The following is a 17,492-nucleotide window of genomic DNA, read 5'->3' as shown; positions in this document are numbered from 1 at the left end:
AAACTAAATAAAATTCGATGGCGACTCTTCTGACTTTGCCTCTCTTTGGCATCTCTTTAGTCCCGGTTTCGTTATCGTGAAATCCCGGTAGCGACAGCTGGCGACTCTGTTGGGGACCAAAAAATCCCTAAGCAAGTCTAGCCTAGTTTGGGTTGTTTCCTCTTTTACGTACGTGGAGATTTATCTGTTATCTATTTTTCTGTATGTATTACTTTCTTTGCTAACTCGTGCATATTTTCTTTGTTTACCTGTTGGTCCGAAACTCTGACTCTGTGACGAAGAATTTTTGGAAGCAATAATGATTGCAAAGAAAAAACCTTGTGTGAAGGACTCCCCACCCGAGTCTGAGAGTTTTCTTGAGATAGGAGAGGTTGAGTAGTATTGATCCGTGAGGTTCCTTCCTCGTTAGGGTCGTACGAGAACCTCACTTAGTGGTAGATTCTCTTAAGGGGATTGATGACCATCGTGCTTTCGGCGTAAGCATCTTTTCTTTTACTAGAGTCAATGACCCTAAGACCCCTTTTAGAACCTTTAAAACTATGGCTAGCCTAGACCGATGGTCGCGTAGTATAGGCCACCGAGGTGCCTTCCTCGTAAGGGTCGATACGAAGATCTCACTTAGAGTAGATGACTTTGATGGAGCAGTCGCCTGGCAAGTAAATTGACATAAGCGGCTGACAGTCAAAGAAGTCCATGACTCTAGGGGCAGTGTCTTAAACCCAATTTTCCAAAAGCCTTAGATCACACAAAGCGAGAACCTTGGTTTACTAAGCAGTCATTATTAACTCCATGCTTCGTCACGATGGTCCAAAACCACGAACCCATGCCTAAAAACCTGTGAAAATAATAAACCAATCATTCATTCATACATTCATTCATCATCAAAATAATAAGCAAAGCTCTTAAAATCTTTTGTTTGTTCAAACGCAGAATTACAAGACTATTTTCCGACACAATCATGGATACTTCAACAAAGAAAAGCACTTCTTCTTTCCACTTCAAGAGTCCCGACATCAGGTCATTAAAGGTCCTTTGTTCAAAGGCCGTAACTCTCAAAGACAACAAGTTTAGAGCCAATTTTGGGAACATCGTAGATCTTCTAACCGAGAAGATTGACTATTGTGATATCACTACAATGTCCCAATACTATGACGTTCCTTTAAGATGCTTCACTTTCCCCGACTTCCAAATCTCTCCAACCTTGGAAGACCTCGAGAGACTCCTCAATCGACCATTCAAGGAATACAACCCTTTCCCGAAATTGGAAGACGGATTCTGTTTGACCGAGCTCTCACTCATCTTGGGTATCAACACCAACAAGTTAGTGGACAATTGGGGCGTTAAAGGATCCCTAAAAGGTTTAACTCAAAAGTTCCTAGAAGTCCATGCTTGGGAAATGATTAAAGAAGGAAGACCCGACTTTTGCAGTGCAACTTTGGCACTTTTGATTCATCGAATTGCCCTCTTCCCAAATCTGGACAAGTTCGTGGATCAATTAGCAGTTGAAGTCTTTTTAACAAAAAATCCGGTGCCATTTTTACTTGCCGATTTCTACCATACCTTCCATACAAGGCATGAGAAGAAGGGAGGTACTTACCTTTGTTGCGCTCCTATGTTACATCTTTGGATGAGGGCCCGCATGCCTCAAAGTGGACCTTTCGCCGAAAACAAACTGACATGGCCGTAAAGGTTCGCATCTCTCTCTGCCATCTCAATTCTATGGTACAAGAGGGAATGGGATATAAAGAATGCCATCACAAGATGTGGAGAGTTCTCTAACGTACCCTTGATAAGAACACAAGGTTGCATCAACTACAACCCTGTTATACTCAAGAGACAACTAGGGTATGCCATGACAAGTCCCCCCGAGGAAAGAGATTTCATTCCATTTGTCATCAATATCGTGGATCCGCTTGATTCGAACGTGAAAAGAGTGAGAAAAGCTTGGATAAGCATAGTCCGTATTAGCCATGAATGGGGCAAGAAAAATATCCTAGCCAAGGAACCCTACTATGTGTGGGTAAAGGAGAGGGCTAGGGTGGTTAAGATGCCATTTCTGTTTGATCCTTCTTCATTCCCGTTGATGTCTGAGCCCGAGCCTATCCTACAAGAGGACATGGACAAACTTACCAGCCAAATCAAAGAGCTCGAGTTGGAAAACACTCAACTACGAGTCGAACTCAATCGCGCCAAGGAACGTAACCACGTCTTGGAGGATAAGGGTAAGCAAGTCTGTGAAAAATTTGAAGATAGCAAGAAAAGGCTCCGATTAGCCGAGGGACAAAGAGTTTGGGTTGGTGGAGCTTTACAAGGAGCTAATTCTGAGCTAGATTTCCGTAACGAGGAGTTAGATCGAGCATCCCGAATCATCAAGGACCTTGAAAATACTGTCGAGAGGTCTAATGCCATGAAGAAAGAAACGAGGGAAGATTACGAGGCCCAGATTCTCGAACTAAGGACCACTCTAAAAGAGTATAAGGATTTGCTAGCCAAGGAGCAACTAGAGAAAGAAAAGATTCATCGAAGCTTCATGCGTGAGCAGTTCAACCTTGGACGAGCTTGCGAGCAAATGTTATGAATTCGAAGCTGCCATTATTCAAAGGGACGAAATCATCCATAATCTCCAAGTATTTTATGAAGAATGGAGGGACAAGTACACCAACATGACAGTATTAACCAACTATGCCCTTCAAGACTTTCTCGACAAGTTGAAGGAGGTAGATCTGATCATGTGCCCAGATAATACCCCCAAAGAGGTCTACCACTTCGTCAAGTTCTGCAAAAGAACAATGGCCGAACTCATCACCGACATTGAGGCTCTCCGCAAGTCTCAAGGGTTCACTTTTAGGGTGGATATCTAGTTGGTTTATTTTGCTTTCATTACTTGTATTTTGCAACTTCTATGTATTGCTGTCTATTTTCCCTTCAAAGGATGAATGAAAGTTGCAATTTTTTCTCTATTGTGTTTTCCTATTTCATGATTGTAAACGAGAATCGTCAAGTAGTTTTTTGCAATGAATAAATATGAATAACTAAAAAGAGCTTTGCTTTAACAAGAAAAAATTCATGCATCATATGCATCTTTCGAAACACAAAAAAACATAAAAAAACTCATCCATCCACCCTTTTTTCCTTCCAGAACCACTCTCCAAAGCTGACTTTTCAGTACGATACACGAGGACGTCGACAAGCTGTCATGGAGCAACTTCAAGAGAACCAAGTTGTCCTTCAGGAAGAAGTATCCCAAATGCGGTCCCAAATGCGGCAATTGATGAAGACTATTCAAGCAGTCGCAAGAGGCCAGGAGGTTATGGCAAAAATGCAAGAAGAAATGAATCAACGTGCTAGTACTACCAATCCTCCTACCCCTCAAACGGTCGAGAATCCGACTCCAGTTCCTCAAGTTGATCCTCCAATTAACATTAATGCACCCGGCGGTGTTCCAAACAACAATCCTCGTCCTCATGCTCCTGAGACAGACGACCAACTTTATGCATTCTTCAGCCCAAGGGACGTTTCCCAGGATGACGCCTTCGGTTCCGCAACCAACAAGGTGGAGAGGAAGGTAAAGGCTATCGAGGAAAATCTCAAGGCAATGGGGAGCACTGACATTTTGGGCCTCGATGCGGTAGAAATGTGCTTAGTACCTGGGGTCATCATTCTGGCCAAGTTCAAAGTTCCGGACTTTGAAAAATATAAGGGAAATAGTGACCCTAGGACACACATTAGGGCATACTGCCGAAAGATGGCTGCCTATTCCAGCGATGATCAACTTTTATTGCATTTTTTCCAGGATTCCCTCAGTGGGGCATCTTTGGATTGGTACATGCAACTCGAGAGCAATCATGTTCACACCTGGAGGGAAATGGCCGAGGCATTCCTCAAGCACTATCAGTACAACATTGATATGGCACCTAATCGCACGCAGTTGCAAAGTCTGACTCAGAGGTCTGAGGAGTCCTTCAAAGAGTATGCCCAGCGGTGGAGGGAATTAGCTGCTAGGGTACAACCCCTATTACTAGAAAGAGAACTGGTAGACATGTTTATGGGAAACTTGCAAGGTCCATACCTTGATAGAATGGTAGGGAGCACCTCTTCAGGCTTTTCTGACATGGTCTTAGCCGGTGAAAGGATAGAAAATATGATTAAAATGGGAAAGATCCAGAACTCTGCCAGTACTTCTAGTGCATCAAAGAAACCTTTTGTTCCCTATGGTTAAAAAACGAGAAGGCGAGACCAATGCTGCCTCCATCATTCGAACAAGAAATCCCACTTATCCACAAGTAGTTGCCATAGTTCTCGTCCAACCAAGTCAACAACAACAATTTGGAATTCCTGTTCAAACTCAACAACAACAACAACGGTATCAACAACAACCGCAACGTCAGCAACCACAATATCAACAACAACAACAAAGGATGCGAAGGCCCGAGAGAAGATTTGACCCAGTTCCCATGCCTTATAGCCACATTCTACCATATTTATTGAGGAGATCACTTGTGCAACTAAGGGAGTTAGGACCCCCACCAGCGGTTCTTCCTCCCGGTTATGATGCAAATGCCCGTTGTGAATTTCATTCTGGCGCTCCTGGGCATTCGATCGAGAATTGTAAAGCATTAAAGTACAAGGTTCAAGATCTTATTGACTCTAAGGAAATCACGTTCGCCCCCAAGAGGCCGAATGTGAATAATAACATGATGCCCCCTCACAATAATGCATCGGTGAATATGATGGAAGCTGACAATGGAAGGAAATTGATGTCCTGTGTGGACGAGTTAAAAACACCACTCATCGAGATCAAGAATGCTTTAATGAAGAATAATGTCTTTCCCATATGTGGTAATTACTGTGAACACTGTCTGATTAACCCGCAACAATGTAGAACATTGAAGTCTGTCATACAACAATTAATGAACCAAGGAATCTTGGTGGTAGATTGCCCGTCAACAAAGGAAGATGCGTCTACCCTCGAGATACCATACGATGAAGTCCCTCCTCTGCAAATTCCATATGACTTCTCTCAGTTAACTCTGTCGACAAATCTTGTTACTCCAATCATAATAAAAGTTCCCACACCATTCCCATATGTTGACACCAAGGCAGTCCCATGGATGTATGACACCCAGTCTACATTCATGGTCAGAAGGTGCAAGAAGAACCATTGAAGTCTAATGACCCAATGATCAATATCACCGGCACTAGCGAAGTCACGAGAAGTGGAAGGATATTTGCGCCGACACCCACTCCAATTGGAACTATCAATCCTTCAACTTCAGACAAAGGCAAACAAATTGATGGCGCTCAGCAAAGACAAGACCCCGCACCTTCAAGTGAAGTAGACGAGTTCTTACGCATTATCAAGAAGAGCGATTATCGAGTAGTTGATCAACTTAACCAGACACCCTCGAAGATCTCAATGTTGTCTTTATTAATGTGCTCGGAGGCCCATAGGGAGGCTTTGGTAAAGTTTCTGAGGACAGCTCACGTACCGTAAGAGATATTTGTTTGTCAGTTTGAAGGAGTAGTTAACAATATTGCTACTAGCTTAAGCTTGGGTTTCAGTGATGAAAAGCTTCCCGTCGAGGGGAGGAATCATAACAAGGCTCTCCATATTTCTATCGAGTGTGTGGACACAGTCCTATCAAGAGTTTTAGTAGACATTGGGTTCTCCCTCAATGTGATGCCCAGGAGCTCCTTTACTAAACTAACTATTGAAGGACTCGTAATGAAGCCGAGTGAGCTTATAGTAAGAGCATTTGATGGGACTAGAAGGACGGTAATCGGTGAGGTGAATTTGCCTATGAAGATTGGTCCCCATATTTTCCTTATCACTTTTCTTCGTAATGGATATCTATCCAGCCTACAGTTGTCTACTTGGGAGGCCTTGGATCCATTCAGCTGGTGCAGTCACTTCAACGCTCCACCAAAAATTGAAATTCTTAGCTGATGATAAGATAGTTGTTGTCGAGGGTGAGGAGGACATTGTGGTAAGTCACCTCGCATCTTTCCGATACGTTGAGGGAGAAGGGGAGATAAGGGAAGTCCCATTCCAATCATTTGAAGTTATCAATGTTGAAATGGTTTGCCCAGCAAGGGATGAATCAAAAGATACCGAATCTCCCATGGCATCTCTTAAAGACGCCCTGACAATCATAAAGGATGGACACCCCCAAGGATGGGGAAGATTGCTCGAACTTCCTGCCAACAAGGACCGCACCGGTTTGGGATACAACTCCCAGAATTTGAAGAAGCCCGCGCCGATAGCTACAAGGGGATCAGTGATCCCGCTGTCCGACAACTTCTCAAGTGCTGGTTACCTGGATGACATCCGTATTTGTGTCGTGGAAGAAGAAGAAGAAGAAGAAGATGATGATGGCTTGATCTTCACAACGACTAATGGAAATGGTGCCACCAAATGGACCGAGTTTGAAATACCTAAAGTGACCTTGATTGAAATGTAATTCCCAATGTTGTTTTCCTTCCTTTTATCAAAAGAACCCATGTCAAGCCCAAGGCATGGGGGAATCATTTGTAGGGCCTCATCAAATTTCCTTATTAATCATTAATGAAAAAGGGTTCATGTTCGCAATCAATTTTGAGATCCTTGTCTTTCATTTATTCATTTCACTTTTTTTTAAATGACATTTTTCTTTTTAAAAAAAAATATATAAAAAAAAAAAATTCTTTTCAAATCATCCTTTCTTTCATACCAATAAAAGCGTGAACCTTAAATCATGCAGATCATCCTCGACAACCACCAATGACAATTCTGCTACGGTCTCATACGACTTTGACAACCCGATTAATCAAGCTGATGAAGAGTGTGAGGAAGAGGCCGAACTCCCAGAAGAATTGGCAAGGCTGCTCAAGCAAGAGGAAAAAGTCATCCAGCCGCACGAAGAATCAGTGGAAGTGATTAACCTTGGGACAAATGAGGAAGCGAAAGAAGTCCGAGTCGGCTCCGTTCTACAAGACGAGGTGAAGACAAAATTGATTGAGCTCTTGAAGGAATACAAAGAGGTGTTTGCATGGTCATACCAAGATATGCCCAGCCTCGATACTGACATTGTGGTCCATCATCTACCCCTTAAAGAAGAATGCCCTCCAGTAAAGCAAAAACTACGAAGGACCCGTCCCGACATGGCTATGAAAATCAAGGAGGAGGTACAAAAGCAGCTCAACGCCGGCTTCCTAGCGGTCTCCAATTATCCTCAATGGATAACTAACATTGTGCCTGTACCTAAGAAGGATGACAAAGTAAGAATGTGCATAGATTATAGAAATCTAAATAGAGCAAGTCCCAAAGATGACTTTCCACTGCCATACATTGATGTGCTAGTAGATAATACCGCTCAGTTCTCTGTTTTCTCCTTTATGGATGGTTTCTCCGGTTATAACCAGATCCGCATGGCTCAAGAAGATATGGAGAAAACCACTTTCATAACACCATGGGGCATCTTCTGCTACAAGGTGATGCCTTTTGGATTGAAGAACGTCGGCGCCACATACCAACGAGCCATGATCACTCTCTTTCACGATATGATCCATAAAGAGATTGAGGTCTACGTCGACGACATGATAGCTAAGTCTCAAACCGAAGAAGAACACCTTATCAATCTAGAAAAGCTGTTTGAGAGGTTGAGGAAGTTCAAATTGAGGCTTAATCCAAACAAATGCACATTTGGGGTAAGATCCGGCAAATTGTTAGGTTTTATCGTCAGTCAACGTGGCATCGAAGTAGATCCCGAGAAAGTAAAAGCAATACAAGCTATGCCTGCACCCAAAACCAAGAAGGAGGTCCGAGGATTCCTAGGTAGATTGAATTACATTGCTAGGTTCATATCTCACCTCACTGCCACTTGTGATCCAATCTTCAAACTTCTTCGAAAGGATCAAGCCATCATTTGGAACGATGACTGCCAAGACGCATTTGAGAAAATAAAGGAATATTTGCAAGAGCCTCTTGTGTTGATGCCTCATGTACCTGGTAGACCATTAATCATGTATCTCACCGTTCTCGAAGGATCAATGGGTTGTGTTCTCGGCCAACATGACGAGACTGGTAGAAAAGAGCATGCAATATACTATTTGAGCAAGAAGTTCACTGATTGCGAGAGTAGGTATTCGATGCTTGAAAAGACTTGTTGCGCACTAGCATGGGCTGCCAAACGTTTAAGACAATACATGCTCACTCATACGACATTGTTGATCTCTAAGATGGATCCTGTTAAATACATCTTTGAGAAGCCGGCTCTAACTGGTAGAGTAGCCCGATGGCAAATGGCTCTAACCGAATACGATATCCAACATGACACTCAAAAGGCCATCAAAGGGAGTGTATTGTCTGATTATCTTGTACAACAACCCTTTGAGGACTATTAGTCTATGCATTTCGAATTCCCCGAAGAGGATATCATGTTGATTAGGGATTGCAACATCCCCGGTCCCGAGGAAGGACCCGAGCCTGGATCCCGATGGACCATGGTTTTTTATGGAGCTTCTAACGCTCATGGCAATGGCATTGGGGCAGTAATCACTTCTCCAACTAATTTACACCTCCCCTTCACCGCCCGATTATGTTTTGAATGTACAAACAATATGGCCGAATACGAGGCTTGTATCTTTGGTATTGAAGCTACTATCGATCTTAGAATCAAAATCCTGGAAGTCTATGGGGACTCAGCCTTGGTAATCAACCAAGTCAAAGGAGATTGGGATACTAGAGACCATAAGCTCATTCCTTACAAAGAGCATGTCTTGAAACTAGTCCCCTACTTCGATGAAATTACATTCCATCACATCCCTCGAGAAGAGAATCAGCTAGCTGACGCTTTGGCAACTTTGGCATCCATGTTTAAAGTTAAATGGAAGAACGAAGCACCGTCCTTTCACCTGAACCACCTGGACGAACCTGCTTACTGTCTGGCAACAGAAGACGAAGCTGACGGTCATCCTTGGTTCCATGACATCATGAAATTCTTAGAGAACCAAGAGTATCCTGCGGACGCGTCTATCACCGACAAGAAGTATCTTCGAAAATTGTCATCCAAATTTTTCTTAAGTGGAGGGGTATTATACAAGAGAAATTATGATTCTGTTTTGCTTAAATGTGTGAACAATCAAGAAGCAAACCAGATTATAATGGAAATTCATGAAGAATCCTTTGGGACGCATGCCAGTGGGAGCACTATGGTGAAGAAAATCTTAAGGGCCGGATATTACTGGATGACTATGGAGATTGACTGTCATCGCCACGTCCAAACCTGCCACAAGTGCCAGATCTATGCTGATAAGATCCATGTGTCGCCAACGCCTCTCAACGTCCTAACATCACCTTGGCCTTTCGCCATGTGGGGCATTGACGTGATCGGACGCATAGAGCCAACTGCCTCGAACAGACACCGCTTCATCCTTGTAGCCATTGACTATTTCACAAAATGGGTAGAAGCAACCTCGTACGCCAACGTTACCAGACAAGTGGTGGCCTGATTCCTCAGGAAAGAAATCATCTGCCGTTATGGGGTCCCCAACAAGATCATTACTGATAATGGATCTAACCTCAATAATAAAATGATGAAAGAGTTATGCCAAAATTTTAAGATCGACCACCATAACTCATCGCCTTATAGGCCTAAGATGAATGACGTTGTTGAGGCAGCTAACAAAAATATCAAGAAGATCGTGCAAAAGATGGTGGAAACCTACAAAGATTGGCACGAAATGCTCCCATTCGTATTACACGACTATCGTACTTCTGTGCGCACTTCCACTAGGGCAACACCCTTCTCCCCTGTGTACGGCATGTATGCAGTCTTACCAGTCGAAGTAGAGATTCCTTCCTTAAGGATTTTGACAGATGTTAAGCTTGATGAGTCTGAGTGGGTACAAGCTCGACTTGACCAACTAAACCTCATTGATGAGAAGCGCTTAGCAGCCATCTGCCATGGCCAACTTTATCAAAAGCGCATCAAGAGGGCACATGACAAAAAGGTTTTCCCCCGCAGCCTAAAGGCCGGAGACCTCGTATTGAAGAAGATTCTTCCAATCCATACTGACCCAAGGGGAAAATGGACGCCAAACTACGAAGGTCCGTATGTTGTAAGAAAGGTCTTCTCTAGAGGAGCCTTGATCCTTGCAACTATGGATGGTGAAGATCTTCCATCCCCGGTGAATGCGGATGCAGTCAAAAAATACTATGCTTAAAAAATAAAATATATAGCCCGATATGTTGAAAACCCGAAAGGGCAACTTATGCAAAAATGGGTATCCCGGTAGACTGAAAACCTGAAAGGGCGGTCTAGGCAAAAATTAGGGATTTAATAAGAGCAAGAGGCTGCATCCCGTAAGGAATCCTTCTTCATTCCTTGGCATGTCAATTATGTGGGTCCCCAGCAAGTCAATCATATCACCCTCCTTCAAAAAAGCAAGATCAAAGGGCGACCAAAGGCATGAAGACTATAGCAGAGTTAGAATTTGGTGGAAACTCGAGATGTTTCATTGCCATTACAATTATCATTTTCTTTTCGCAATCACCTCTTTTAGGAATTGCTTTCCTTTGTACAAAATTCCCTACTTGTGGAATCACTTGTCAATAAAAATCAAGTTCCCTCACATATGTTCCATATTTTCACTTTTCCTGCTTTGTCTGCGAAATATGACCTTTCTTTAAATAAAATTACATGGGAAATTTTCGATTAAAAGACCTTTTTTCAAAAAAAAAACTATAAGGAAGACAATATCGAATTATATTCTCTTTAGAATTTTGCTAAAGGTAGTCAAAACACATTTCCAACTCAAGGGTGCCACACAGTTCTTTGGACTAAGCAGATCATTTCTCCCCCCAATGGGAATTCTCAAACATTACATTCAGTGCCTGCTTGGACGTCGAACTTCAATTCCTCAAGTATCGAAAAGTCAGTACGATTCACCCAATCACCCTTTTTAAGCCCAATCACCATTGACATTCCCTAAATGCACTCCTCCACAAAGCCCAAACATGTTTGGCATAACTTGCAGACCATGCATTTCATATATTCCCCATGAAAGCCCAAACATGCATTGGCATACATAACATCACATCATGAGTATCTCCTTAACTTACTCAGACTAACTCGTCAGACTTCAGAATTTTCCAACCGTTGTTAGGAATTTTCCCCAATAAAAATCAATGTTCATCTTCAAAACATTTCCCAAGCACAAATCACACATTCCAGCTGTTGCTGGGAATCGTCGTTAAGTTATTTCATTTCATTGTCGAATTTCCCTAGAGGAGTCAATGCTGAGAAACATCATTGTACTTCTTCTATCCCTAGAAAGTCAATACATTTTTCCTTTTCCCCGCAGAGTCAGGTATTCTTAACCATTATTAAGAATCGTCACTGAATTCTCATTTTTTAGACTAGAGGCATTTTGGGTTCATTCCCAAAGACGAGTCAGACATTCATAGCCGAGAACCATCCTGGAGCTCATTTTTTCACTAGTAGATGTCAGGAATTCTAGCCATTGTTAGGAACCGTCACTTGACATCCGTATTCTCCTCAGCAGAGTCAGGTATTCTTAGTCGTTACTAAGAATCATCACTGAGTTGTTTGATCTTCCCGGAGGATTTCAGGTATTCTAGCCTTCGCTACGAATCGTCACTGTACCTACGCAAAAAAAATGTGTACTCTCCTCAGCAGAGTCAGGTATTCTTAGCTGTTGCAAAGAATCATCACTGAGTTGTTTGATCTTCCCGGAGGATTTCAGGTACTCTAGCCTTCGCTACGAATCGTCACTGTACCTTCGCAAAAAAAAATCTGTATTCTCCTCAGCAGAGTCGGGTATTCTTAGCCGTTGCTAAGAATCATCATTGAGTTGTTTGATCTTCCCGAAGGATTTCAGGTATTCTAGCCTTCGCTACGAATCGTCATTGTACCTTAGCAAATTTTTTATCTCCAGTCGAGTCAGGTATTCTAGCCATCGCTAAGAATCGTCACTGATTTCATTTTGTTTGACCCCTAATAGATGTTTTGTATTTCATCCGTTGTTTAGGAATGTTGTCTTGTTTTTTCCCAACCGTGACTATGAGTGATCACCCTTCTTTTTTTCATTCCCTAAAGAAGCTTTTGTCCCTCAACTTTCTTGGGCCCTTTTGACATCAAACTTTCATTGTTAAGAAGATACTTATGATGCATACATCACATTGCATGCATAATCATCATAACCATGCATAATCCCTAAACAAATATTCACATTATCATCCTCCGGCAGGGCGAATTTCTTGTTACTCTCATTAGTATTTAATCCTCTCTTACCTTGAATACATTCAAAGTCATCACTATCTATGTATTCAGGTCCGAGAAAATTAAATAGGGGTAACTGTCATACCCCAAAATTCACCCAACTCCGATACAACTTTCATCTGATCCATGGCCCTACCGCACATGCATGCTTTCATTATTTCATCATCATAATTTCATTGAACATTCATAACCAAAGACATATTGCATGGGCTCAAGGCATGAATTTTAAATTAAAAAAAAAATTAAATAAATAAAAAAATTTAGGTAAATCGATTTACCCAATTAGGTAAATCGATTTACCCTGCGCAGACACCAAAAATAAGCCTTTTCTTTGCACAAAGGGTATTTGGTTCCCCCCACTTTCCCACTTGTTTTCCTTATAAATAGATGCATTATTCCCCTTCATTTTTCATGCTTTCTAGCCCCCAAAAATTCTGAAAAAATATCATTCAACCCCTCTTCTCCAAACCTAAATCAAAACCCAAAAAAACCTTTCCCTCCCAAAAGTCACCACTACCAACTTTTTTCCCATTTCACATTTTTTTCTCAAAGTTTCTCACTCTCTAACACTCATAACCCAACCCCTTTACTAAGCTTTCACCACAAATATTTTCATCTCAAACTCCTTGCTTCATATTCAAGCTCAACACCATTTCTACCAAGCTTTTTTTTCATATTTTGTGGGTAATAATTTTAATTTAAACTTTTTAACTTTTTGTTTCTTTTTTTGATTAAAAATGGTTGCTTGTTCTTGGTTGGTATTTTGAGATGATTTAGATTCAAGCTTGCAAAAAATGATTGACTTTGGTTTACTCACCCTTTTTTAAAGATTTTTTACTCTTACTATCTTTTTTCACCTTTTTGTGGTTGCTTTGTGTGTGTTATCATTTTATTTTATTATGGACTTGTTGTTGTATTTGTTTGGTTGATGAGATCTATTAGATCATGACCATGGTTGTTTAGAGTTGATTAAATCTTCAATGTTTCAAACATATCTATGGTTGATCAATAGATCATTCATGATACTTTGAGGCATTGATATATTACCTTTATTTTAACCATATTTGGGTCATTTGATGCATAGATGAAACCATGTATTTACATTAACTTGCTATTCCATTTGCTTATTGTTACTAACTACTAATTACTAACTCCTAACATTTATATTATTACACTTTATTTTATTTTATTTTGCAATTTATTTTATTGTTCATTTTATTTTATTTACTTTATGTTTATGTTTATTATTATCTAACTATATCATTTACATTATGTTAATTTATTTACTACCTTATTATCTTGTTAAATAAAAGAGGAATAAAAACAAAAGAAAGAGAACAAATCACTTTTTTAAAAATATCAATAGATGGACTTAAGGTTGCATAACTTTCTTTGTTACAAATCTATTGTTAGTTGGTTTTATAATCATCTTCAATACTTTGCATCAATGATAAGCTATCCCTTAATATGTCATATTTTAAGTCTTCTTGGCCTAAGAAAATAGTCTTAAAAGATATTCATTTTTGTACATATTACTAACCATTAATTATACTTCATTAATTATGTTTGTCATTAACCTTTATTATTGTGATTTTGGTATTATTGACTTATATTTGTTTTATATCATTTATATTCACTAACCATTATTATTGTGATATTGTTTCTTTTTCTTGTAATTTACTTTTATGTCATTACCTTGTAATTTACATTAAAGTACTCATCATCATCATCATTGTACAAATTCATCATGCATGTTTATTTACTTGTTATTTATTTTATTATCATCAAACATTAAAAACAACAAAAACATGATAAAATGATAAGACAAAAATATTCATTCCACTCTTAATCAACTTGGACTTAGAGGATTTCATTTTAGGACCCTTGCTTAGAGGCATTTCCCTTATCTTTGTGATACTTTGTAAATGTTGGATTTTATTTGTAACTTACATTCATGTTGTAAGAATGACATCATGGCACCACCTTAGGGGGACATGTTTGTAAGATCTTTATCCTTTGTTTAGCTTAGGTCACTTTTGCACACAAAAGGCTTTCTCTTGGGCTACCTTACAATGAGACTTTTTAATTTCTTGTTGGTTACTTTGCATTCATGTTGCATAAGCCAAATTTCATAATCAAAATAAAATAAACCCTTGATTCAACGTCAAGTGGCATTTTCTTAGTCAAATTCAAAAATACTTAATAATTATGATTATTATTGTGCGCCATGAGCCTTAAGTGGTTGAGAGTGAGTGAGAATGGAGCATTCTTACCATTACTCTGATTATTTTGGGCGCAAGACGCTTGACTTGTTGTCTAGAATAATCACCTCCGCCCATAGACTTTAGTACAATATAATCACAAACATTCTTTCATAAAACCCTTATTCAAGGTAAAAACAAAATAATTCATCAAACTCTTTTGTTGTGCCTTAGGGCATCATCCCAAAAACCCTTTTTTTCAAAGGTAAAATCAACCAACACACAAATATTTTCTACTCCGAACTACGGAGCTCTGATTCCTCATCCCCGAATGAGTGATACGTAGGCACAAGGGCCACAATCCTTGGCGAGCGCTATAAAAACAAAAACACCCCCCTTCTTTTCACACATTCTTTTGAAAATAAAACAATAATAGATAAATCCCATGTATGTAAAACAACACAAATGGCTCGCATGGAGTACCATGGACGTAAGGGGTGCTAACACCTTCCCCTTATGTAACCGACTTCCGAACCCAAATCTCGGTTGCGAGACCGATTCCTTATTCTCTTTTAAGCACTTCTCGTGCGCGTCTCTTTTCTGAGGGTTTTATCGACTATTTCCCCTCTCCTCTCCGATAGAGGTAAACTAAATAAAATTCGGTGGCGACTCTTCTGACTTTGCCTCTCTTTGGCATCTCTTTAGTCCCGGTTTCGTTATCGTGAAATCCCGGTAGCGACACGTATCTCCTAGTACAATGAAGAACTCAAAACTTCGTACTTCGGGACAAGACAAACAATATTTTTGGTGATTTTTGTTATAGTGTTTGACGAGACGTGAATCTCGCTCCTACATATCTCCAAGTGCAATTGAAAATTCAAAGCTACGTAGTTCTTGGTAGCCAAGAGTGTTGGTTGATTGATTTTAGATGACAAATGTTTAGGTCGTATTCTAACGGTTAAACATTTTCTTGTGTGCTCACGGGGGAGGCTTAAGCGCTAATTTGTATACGCATTATAAAGGACTAAACAATGTCCATTTTTTAAAAGGTTCCAATCACACGGGGGTGAAAAAAATAGGTTTGATTTATTGAGTGTGCTTTAATGAACAGATTTTAGATCACGTTCTAACAGTTAACCGTTGGCTTGCGAGCTCGCGAGGGAGACTTAAGTGTTAATTTTTATACGCATTAGAAAGGATTAAAAAATGTTCTTTTGAAAAAAGAGTTGTTGATCGCACGTGGGCGAGAAATTAGGTTTGATTAAAGTTTGCCATGGTGAACACGTGTTTAGATCGTATTCTAATGGTTACACATTGATTTGTATGCTTGCGGGAAAGACTTAAGCGCTAGTTTGTATACGCATTAGAAAGAATTAGACAGATGTTCTATAGTGAAAGAGTTTTCGATCGCATGGGGGAGAGAGAATAAGTTTGATGTGTTTGAGTTTTTTTAAGGGAATGACGAATATTCAGTGAGAATGAGACGTGAGCCTCGAGGCTAAGTTTTTGGGGTATTACCGGAATGTTAGGCTCCAACGATACCTTTTTTCATTCAATGTATTCATAAAATTGCTTGATGGACAACAAACATTCAAAAAGATTATTCAAAGATTCTACCAGAATGCTAGACTCCAACGATCTCTCTCTTTGTCCAAGTTTGTGTTGAGTGTTTTGGAAACGAAAGGATGAACAAACGACACTCCCAAGACGTGTGCCTAAAGACTGATCATTCGAGGATTCAGGAAATGTGAGACTCCCATGATCCTCTTCCTTCGTATCTGTTAAGATTTTTTTTTTAATGTTACGCTTTGAGTAATCAGAAAAGGAAACTCGATGTTGATCGAGGGTTTATCTCGTTAGTGGAAAATGATATGTGAAATGGATTGAAATGATTGATAATTTGATTTTGCAAATGTGGTGAAAAGAGTTTGAAATTGAAAATGTTAGTGAAATCGAATAAAATGTTAGTCAAATTGATTATGATTATTTACATGTATGAAATGAAGATGGATAAATATTAATCGACTAAATATATCATAATCGACTAAACAAATAATCAAATTAATCCATTTAACAAAAATCAAATAATTAATTAAAATATAATCAACTAATTAAATAAATAAATAAAAATTTAATTGATTACTAATTTAAATAATTAAGCTAATAAAAATAAAAGAAATAACACAAAAGGAGTTCATACTTAGTATGGGGGTTTAAAAGAGTGAAACAAATAACATGGGCTTAAGACCCAACAAAATAACACATACAAGAATGCAAAAGCAAAAAGGGTGTAATTAAGAATTCTCTCTAACTAAACTTGAACACCAATTACCAAGTGACACATGATATATTTAGTTTAAATAAAAATAAATCAAAAAATTTTAAAAAATATTGACTATCTCTCTCTCCCTAATTTGCAAATCCACTACCAATGACTAGTTGACATGTGGCGGCCCTTTACTCCACTTATTATTCTCTTTGACTTTTCAAACCTCCCCTGAGAACCAATAAAGAAGGGCCACATGTCATGCATTATTAGAATTAAAATAATAATAATAATAATCTTTTTTCTCGTTCCCTCTTTTCATTTTTTCAAAAATCGTGAAAAGGACAACAATCTCTAGGGGTGTACGCGGGTTAAGTTGGACCGGGTTTGACCTAACCTGTTACCCAACCCGTTCAAACTTCAATGGATTGGGTCAGTTATCCAACCCGTAATTTTATTGTCAAAACCGACACAACCCGACCCGTTCATTAATGGGTTGGATTCGCGGATTATGTATCAAATAAAAAATATAATTTTTATGATACTTTTTGTCGGGTTTTAAAAAATGTAACACAACTCAAGACAATCATACTCATTTATAACACTCAAATTTAATGAAACACATAATAGAATATCTAATAAAATTCATCAACACCACATAACACTTTATTATATTTTAAAATTCAACCAGACACATTATTTTCATAAAATACATAAATTGAAAATGATACAAAAGAAAATAAG

The 17,492-nt window shown here is 39.4% G+C and overlaps 2 protein-coding genes across 2 annotated transcripts; both read left to right on the top strand.

Annotated features, from left to right (window-relative positions):
• Positions 1–958: 958 nt before the first annotated feature.
• Positions 959–1,687, top strand: LOC127136216 (uncharacterized). The gene has a single exon (XM_051062806.1). It carries the CDS (start codon positions 959–961, stop codon positions 1,685–1,687), a length of 729 nt encoding a protein of 242 aa, XP_050918763.1.
• A 1,509-nt stretch (positions 1,688–3,196) lies between these two features.
• On the top strand, positions 3,197–4,219 carry LOC127136214 (uncharacterized). The gene has a single exon (XM_051062805.1). It carries the CDS (start codon positions 3,197–3,199, stop codon positions 4,217–4,219), a length of 1,023 nt encoding a protein of 340 aa, XP_050918762.1.
• Positions 4,220–17,492: the final 13,273 nt, after the last annotated feature.

Source organism: Lathyrus oleraceus, chromosome 4 (genome assembly GCF_024323335.1).
Source record: "Lathyrus oleraceus cultivar Zhongwan6 chromosome 4, CAAS_Psat_ZW6_1.0, whole genome shotgun sequence".
Taxonomy (NCBI): domain Eukaryota; kingdom Viridiplantae; phylum Streptophyta; class Magnoliopsida; order Fabales; family Fabaceae; genus Lathyrus; species Lathyrus oleraceus.
The sequence above is the reverse complement of the archived record's forward strand: the minus strand, read 5'-3'. Positions and strand labels throughout refer to the sequence as shown.